The sequence below is a fragment of the Pteropus medius genome, unplaced genomic scaffold, assembly GCF_902729225.1.
Source record: "Pteropus medius unplaced genomic scaffold, Ma_sr-lr_union100, whole genome shotgun sequence".
In the NCBI taxonomy this organism is placed as follows: Eukaryota; Metazoa; Chordata; class Mammalia; order Chiroptera; family Pteropodidae; genus Pteropus; species Pteropus medius.
In genome coordinates this window covers 3,281,765-3,289,801 of record NW_024354499.1, presented here as the reverse complement: position 1 = coordinate 3,289,801, position 8,037 = coordinate 3,281,765, and the positions used below count along the sequence as shown (strand labels likewise).

The 8,037-nt window shown below is 41.2% G+C and overlaps 1 protein-coding gene across 2 annotated transcripts in view; it reads left to right on the top strand.

The window, feature by feature from the left end:
• Positions 1-378: 378 nt before the first annotated feature.
• Positions 379-8,037, top strand: part of TGFA (transforming growth factor alpha) — a 92,694-nt gene continuing 85,035 nt past the window's right edge. The window contains exon 1 of one of the 2 annotated variants that reach the window (XM_039852404.1): positions 379-789. In XM_039852404.1, coding sequence (XP_039708338.1) covers positions 750-789 — 40 coding nt within the window. In that variant the 5' untranslated portion in view covers positions 379-749. The remainder of the gene's footprint in view (positions 790-8,037) is intronic. The other variant, XM_039852405.1, reaches the window with a different exon arrangement.

Genomic DNA, 8,037 nt, shown 5'->3' with positions numbered 1-8,037 from the left:
TTTCTTGGATGGGGCGCAGGTAGGAAATGTGGTTTAATAAATTCTTCACTTGATTCTGGGGAACACTTTCTTTGGTCCAAGTCTTGGCAGGCGGCTAACGAAGCGCACGGGTCGCATTCCAGGCCTCGTCTCCAGTAGCTCGCTCGCTCTGGGGAGCGCCTCTGCAGTGGCCCTGGGCACAGGTGACCCTCTCCAGGGCTGCTCCACTCCGCCGCCTAGAGACTAGAAGCTGCCACCGCGCTGGGACGATCCTCCGCAGCAGGCACCAGCCCCTGGCGCACGAGCCCGGGGCTGCACTACACTACTAGTCTGAGGGTGGGGTCTGAAGTCAGGCGCTTCCTGCCTTTTACTTGGCCTAGGTGACGGGCTCTCGAGGCTGGGCTCAGAGAGTCCCCGTTTGCCACGCCCCGCCGCCCGCGCCCTATATCGTGCGTGAAGCTTCTCCGCCCCCAGCCCCAAACCTCCACCCCCTATGCCCTTAGGGGGACACCCCCATTGGGGCGGGAGAGTGGTCTGCCGTGCCCGGTCGACAAGTGGTGGAGAGGTGACGGTAACCGCCTTCCCATTTCCGCCTGGCCGGCAGTGCGGTAGAGTGAATGCCAGCAGAGGTCCTCCCTCCGCCCGCCTGCGCAGGGGCTGGCCTTGCTTCGCCGGCGCCTTTTCCCCCGCTGCACCGCGGAGCAGCTTCGCCACTCGGGCACCGCAGGTAGAGCAGGAGGCTGGAGCGCCTGCTGCCTGCTGCCCGTAAAATGGTCACCTCGGCTGGACAGCTCACCTTGTTCGCGCTGGGTATGTACGCTGCCTGTTGCGCGTCCCCTGCCCTTGGTGACACCCCGCTTTCCCCTGTCCTCTCCATTTCTCTTTCCCGGGGGTTTTCTGCACTCACCTAGGAAAGTGGAGGGTGGCTAATGCTTTTCAAAGGTTGGAGGTTAAGAGGTAAGGGAAGTCAATAGGTCTTACTGGGTTTAGGGGAGCCTATTCCAAAGAGGGGACCGTCGAGCTCCCAGGCTCTCCCCGCGAAGTGGTTGCCCCGGTTGTGCGTGAGAATGCCTACTTGGGAAGGGGAAGCGGTGTGCTCACAGGCTTGAACTTTAATCCGCCGTGTCTGTGTGTTGGTACACTTGCCCACACCTACCTGCTTACCTCGCTGTCTCCAAGCCCGTCTTCATTCGCGTCGTCGGTAGCGTGTAGTTCACAAATGGGTCGGACCCTCCAGCTGGACCTTGCCTGCTTCCCTTTCATACCTGCTGCTTACCCCTAAGCCCCAGCGACTGGCAGATGTTCACAGCGGAGGCACCCTTAATCTAACTTTCAGTGCTCTCGAGCTTTGGGGTAGATTTTGGATTTTTGTGCGGATTAATTGTTCTTTTAATTAACTTCCCTGGCAGAAGTGGTTTAAGTGTCAGCCGAGGGCAGGAGTGAAACCCTAGACAAAGAGTTGCCAATTTCCTTTGAGTTTGTTCTTTGATGGGAACGAACGATGGGGGAAGGGAGGGGAAGTAAACTCCACAAGCCCGCAACCCGGGCTTGATTCTGCGGAGCCTGTGAGTTTTCAGCGGTGAAGTTCCCAAGTCCGTCTGTACGTGGCGAGGGGCAAGTACGTCTGTAAGTAGTGAGGGGCGCTGCTCCGCGCAGCACCTGGCAGGCTATGAACCTTCGCGGTGCTGGGTCTCTCTGGTGTTCAGGTAGAAGATTAACACCCCAGGTATCTTGGTTATTGTTGCAGCTTTCGTGAAATGAATTGTTCTGTCGATATCCTCCGAGTTTAACTTTGTGAAGCAAGTTGCTCACCACAGGGTCATCTATTAGAGTTTGAGAAAAGCGATGGATGTGCCCCTTATACACCACAAACACGCAGAGCCTTAGCCAGTTCTGTTACAGTTTCAGGGGGTTCACGGACCCGCCTAAGAACCGCAGCTTAAGGGGAGGCATCATCTAAGGGAAGGAAAGAGCGGTAGTGGAACCGGATCCTCCCAGCTGTACCCTCACATGAAACTCACCTGAAACTCACCAACAGGTGGCATGATATGGACAGCTTTTTTCTAAGCTTTTTCTAAGACCTTTTTTTTTCTGATTTAGAGTCTGGTTGTTTTAACTGTTCTCTTTTGCCTAAAGCAATAAAACATTACCAATACAATAGAAGCCTCCCATGTGCAGTTCCCTGTTGTAATGTTGTTGTCATTCTAGTAATCATGACCAAAGCTCGAGCATTTACTCTTTGCCAGGCACTGTGTTAAGTGTTTGACTTGTATTAAATCATCTGATTTTCACACCAACCTGAAGAAGAAATTATCATCCCCATTTTATAGAGGAGGAACGTGAAGCACACAGGGCCTACAGTTAGTAAGTAGTTGGGCCAGGATTCTTAGAATGTGAAAGGAATGTGGCTATGAAAAGTCTCCTTACTGTGGTTGCTATGGTCCCATCTCTCAGGTTTGGGACTTTGCCTTGAGGAGAGATTATGTGGAATACTCTGGAACTTGATGTTAAATTGGGTTTTCTGTTGAATTCCTAGGACCTCAAGGCAGTCTTAGGTTATTCAGTGAAGGTTAGAGGCAGGAACAGTGAAGGTAAACACACTTGAGGAAGCCTTTGCAAGTTGTCGCACCTCCATCCATCATAGTATACTTGCCCATGAAGACTGCATTCATTCATCATCTAATTGTTCTCTTTTGCTTAAATGTTCAATTTGATCTTTGTTTCCTTTCTTAAAAGATGTATAAACTTAAAAGATGAATCACCGTGTAAAAACTGGATCGTATAATTCCAAAATGTGAGCAGTTGAAAAGTCAGGGAAAAAGAAAGCAAGAGTAATTTACACCAGTGAGGATTCCTTTTTATTTATAATTCTTAAAAAAAAAAGTTACTAGCACTCCTGCCTCCCACTTCACTTTCTGCTAGATTACTAAATACTCATCAGTGCCACATGCCTCTTTAATTTGCACATTTCCTCCAGAGCTGCTTTCCTCTCTAATTTTCTTAAATTAGTTGAAGGCAGTTCCAGGCAAACCAGCCAGTGTTCCATCACTAACCAAAATCTAGAGAACCAAGATCTCTCCTCTCCTTCCCCATTTTCATAGGAACAGTCTGAGAAGGAACCAGCTATTGATGCTCCTGATTACTTGGAACCTGACTGAGCATTGATTGATGTTTTGGTGGAGAGAGTGTGGAGACTTAAATGGCAATATTGGAAAAATAATCCAGGTTCCTGTGGTAGCTGCCCTCCCATGTCAGGTTTCCACTGCTGGCAGGACAAACTCCAGTCCCACATCCTCCTCTGTGTCCAGGAAGCTAGATGTGTAATCTTGGGCAAGTTACTTGGTTTCTCTGTGCCTTTTCTCATCTCTAAAATGGTGATATTAATAGGATTGTTGGATGTATTTAATGAACATAAGATTGGTGCCTGGCACATAGTAAGAGCCTAATTAATCTTAGCGCCACCAACATTATCAACATTGTTATATGAACCTCACAGAATTTCATTGCAGGTTTGTCAATTTTATAACTGGGAGAATTGTCTGTCTTACTCAACTCACCTCCCTACTCCCCATCCCTCTCAAGCCAGAAAAATACCACCCGACCTAAAAATCTGCCTAATGATTTTTGTGAATATCATTTGGCAGATGACAAATTCAAGCAAGTTTGGGAGTTCTTTTGAACATCACGAATTCTTTAATTTTTGATGCAAAGTATTTGTGTCCTCTGTAATATTCAGTAGTTTACTGAAGCCTGCACTAAGTTCCAGTTTTCTCATCTGTAAAGTGGAAATAATAAAACTATACCCACCTCACAGGTTGTTATGAGAATCAGATGAGATGGTAAAGATGAGGCTATTTATAAATTATAAAGAAGGCAATCTTAGGACTGTTAAGGATGTGTAGAGATGAAACCGGTCAGCTTCCCTGTGGATTTGGGACTGAGTGACCAGTAGGGGGCATGAAGTAAGATATTTCTCTATTGCATGGAAATTATGTCTTCAGTGTAGACAGTGGAGGTTGGCCCAGGACACGGTTTCCTTATTGGACAGCCATATTAGGAAAAATTCACTTAGAACATGGGCTATAAAGGTGTATATAGAAGCCTTCGAGGCTCTTTCCCGTATTTGCTTTTCCAAAATTTGGTTTCCTCAGGATAATTGATCTTTCTGTAAATACTTAATGTTGCCTGAAAAGGGGACTTTTCTTATGGGAGTAAATGATGCTTCCTGTTACTATGGTAACGTATGAAAAATAAATGACTTTTTCCATTAGCCCTATCTGTAAGGGCCTTTTGAAAGTGTGTTTGAACAGGGCCCTACTCTTTGGGCTGCCCACTAAAAGGGATGGGCAATGAGAGTGGAAGTTGAGTCAACCAAAATGGGAATAACCTGACACACTGAATTGGGCTTTTTGTGCTTGGTTTTACATGCAGACCTCTGTAATATCTTCCACAGCAGTGCCCTCAAATCACAACTACCTAGAGGATTTGGTAAACCAGATTGCCAGGCAGGAGGTCAGGGAGTTTGCACGGCTAACGAGTTCCCAGGTGTGGCTTATGCTGCTGGTGGGGAGGAGACAAGAGGCACACCTGGAGAACCACCACTCTTCAGTGGGTTGCTGTTAGGGAAGCCTCTGGCCTAACCAACTACATTTTATCTAAAAGTACGTTCTGACATTTATAAATGCTGCCGTGGATTTATCAGCCATTGTTACAGGTGCTTTCATGGCCTGTCTTGCTGACCCGGGAAGAGTTAGAATTCTTGCTGAGATCTCTTAATTGTCGTAGGTGTTCTTGTTCCTTACCCAAGGGAAATGTGATGATCAGATGTCATTAGACTTAGGCTGACCAATGCTAATCATGTCACTCTTTCTTTTTTTCTTTGGATTGTCAAAAACTGACCATTGTTTTGCTGCCATTTCAAATATTTTTAATTACCTCATTTTAAAGTGTGAACTCAATTTATGCTAAAGGCTAATAGGTTGCATCCAGATAGAGAATTGGGGTGCTTTTGTGGTGACCTTTGGGTTTGTTTTGCTGTTTTTCCCCTTGTGAAATGTAAGGTCTAAAAATTTTTCATAGGAAACTCTGAATCTAAATGTAGAAGGAACTCTTCAAATACAAGGCATATTCTCTTTGGACCAACTCTAAAAATCTGGGTAAATTCTTTTGAAGCATAATAAATTGGTTGTATTAAATATAACTTAAATTGTTGTTACCTGGGCTTAGAAGAAATCGCAAGTTTATTGAAATGGAATTTTATGTATTTGCTAGTGCTTTTTTTAAGTCAGAGGAAACAATTTCCTTTCACATAAAGTCTGCTTGTCAACTGAATTCTATGCTCAATACTTTTGCCTTTAATTTTTCTTTGTCTCCTTACCTTGAAAAGCTATCAGTTTTTCCCACCTTCTAGGGCTTCCTCAAGAAGGGTTATACACAAAACTCCTTTGCGTAACAAGCTGGTACATATAACTTTGTGGAGCTCCAGCTTGCTATTGCCTTACCTTTTTTGGTTTTAATCTTTGAATGTGCTAACTTTTCTGGCTGGGGACCTCAGCAGCAGAGTTCTGGCCCCTCCATGTCCTGCCTTGGACTAACATTGGTTGTGCACACCCTCTCTTCTCTCTTGTTTGAGGACTTCTTGAGGGCAGAGACTCCTGGTCCTTTATCTCTGCTCTTGGCCCTTCTGAGCACAGGTGGAGCCTCAAAGGAGACCACTAAGCACTTGATGACACCGTGCGGTGCCCAGTGCTGGATGCTCCGAGTATACACTCAATTGGCCAACACTTGGCCACATAGTTACCATTAATCCTGAAAAATGCTTTATTATGATAAGGGTGGTGGCATATAAATTCTTGCAACACCAATGCAACTAGTCATCAGGATAGTGCTTTATTATTTTCTTTTTAAAATAGATTATGATTTAATGTTTTTAATGATTGCAAAAACGTATTTTTTCTCTAGACCATTTAGAAAATTGCAGAGAGCATAAGAAAAAAAGTGGTTTAATGACCTGAAATTCTATCACCCAAAGATAACTACAATTAACATTTTGTTATACAGCCTATGGATGAAGGTAAAGGTAGATGGTCTTTAAAAGCATATATGCATTCCAATGAATTAATTTGTTTTTGTAACCTTTCATAATAAGCATTTTTATGTCATTAAATATTCATCCATAATGCCATTCATTTAGTGGCTAGGAAATAATCCCTTGACTGTATTTATTATAATTTAACCAATTTTGAAGCCCTTTTGAGGATATAGATTTTTCCTTTTTCTCACTGTTACAAATAATACACGCTTTGTTGTTGGAAATATAAATTGATATAACTTTTTGAAGTCAATGTGGCAAAAGCTATCAATTTTAAGTGAGCAAAACTTGTGTAATCGATTCTACTTTTTGATAAATACTTGCCTAAATATGCAAAGAGAAATGTAAAGGATGGTGATTATTGACTCATTTATAATAGTAACAAGTAGCCAGTACCACACTGTTATAATTACTTAAGGTGATTCCTTAAATAAGTTATTTCTGTATTTTAATACAATGATTTACTATATATCTATTTAAAAGAGTAAAGGTTTTCATGATATATTAAATTTAAAAAGGCATAAAATCATATGTGTAGGTTAGTGCTTTGGTTTGAACTGGTTAATTTTTTCTAACAAGCAGATTTTAAATTTATAATACTTAAAGTCAAGGAACATAAATGATATAACAGATGTTATTGTGTGTAAGTATTTGATACACTTTCGATTATTTAGGATAAATTCCTAGAAATTGTCCTTTTCTCACACCAGCGGTATATGAATGCCCATTTTCTTAAATCTTCCATAACATTAGAATTTAGTTTTAACATTTGCCAAGTTGATTGGAGAAAACAGGTTTCATAAAAAAAATTTTCATATTTAGTATTTGTTAGAGTAAATTTGTTGGCCATTGCCATGCTGTTATTTGCATCTAAACCTTTTAAAATTTTTTCCTTATCAATTGATTATCCTTAGAGCTTTATAACAACACTATGTATAAAAAGGATATTACTATTTTGCAAGTATTTCCTCTATTTATTGTTTGTCTTTTACTATTTCGTTTATGATATTTTTGACATATCTAAGGTTTTAATTCTTTAGTAGCAGAAACTATTAATCCTTTCCCTTAAGCTTTCTACCTTTGCTTGTATATTTAGGAAAACCTTGCCTATGCCAAGGTAAGGCAAATATTTACTTGTTTTTTTCTTCTAATTCTTTCGTGGTCTCATTATGTTGAGCTATTCTATCTATAATTTATTCTACTGTGTGATGTGAGGTACAACTCGTATTTCATTTTTTAAAAAATAACCAATCAGTTAATAGTCTCAATTGCTATTTTTGGAACAATCTATCCTTCCTACTATGGTTTGAAATTCCATTTTTATCATGTGCTAAACTCTTATAAGTCCTTGAATCTGTTTGTGGAATTTCATTTTCGTTCTGTTATTTTGTATTTTTGTCTTTATTGTGATGTGTTCATTCATGTAGTCTACACATATTTTTGAGCACCTATCCTGTCCTGCGACTGCTTCTAGATGTTAGGGAATTAGCCAAAAATGAGACAAAGTCCTGTTCTCATAGAGCTGGTGTTCTGGTCAGTGAGACTTTTCTCCCATTCTCTATTCTAATTGGTTATTTCTGGTATTTAAAAGTTTTTTTAATATTTATTTTGTAATGGGTTTTGTTCATTCTAGTAGTCCTTCAGTTGATCTTAGATTTCACAGGCATATGATCATGCATCTTGAATAGTAATAACTTTGCCTCCTTTCTTTTAATATTTTTATCTCTTATTACCTTTTATTATAGTGCTGGCTAGAACTTTAAAGAACAGTTTTGAAAAGGTAGTAGATAGCCTTGTATTTCTCTTTCTGATTATGTTCGTAGCATTTAACAGTTTAGTATGAGGATGACTTTGTGGTAAAAATACATATATTAACTATGTATTTATATATGTGTATGTATATAAACTTTAAAATGTAATTCTCTTCATAACTTACTAAAAAATTGGCCCTTTATTTTTTAAAGCAG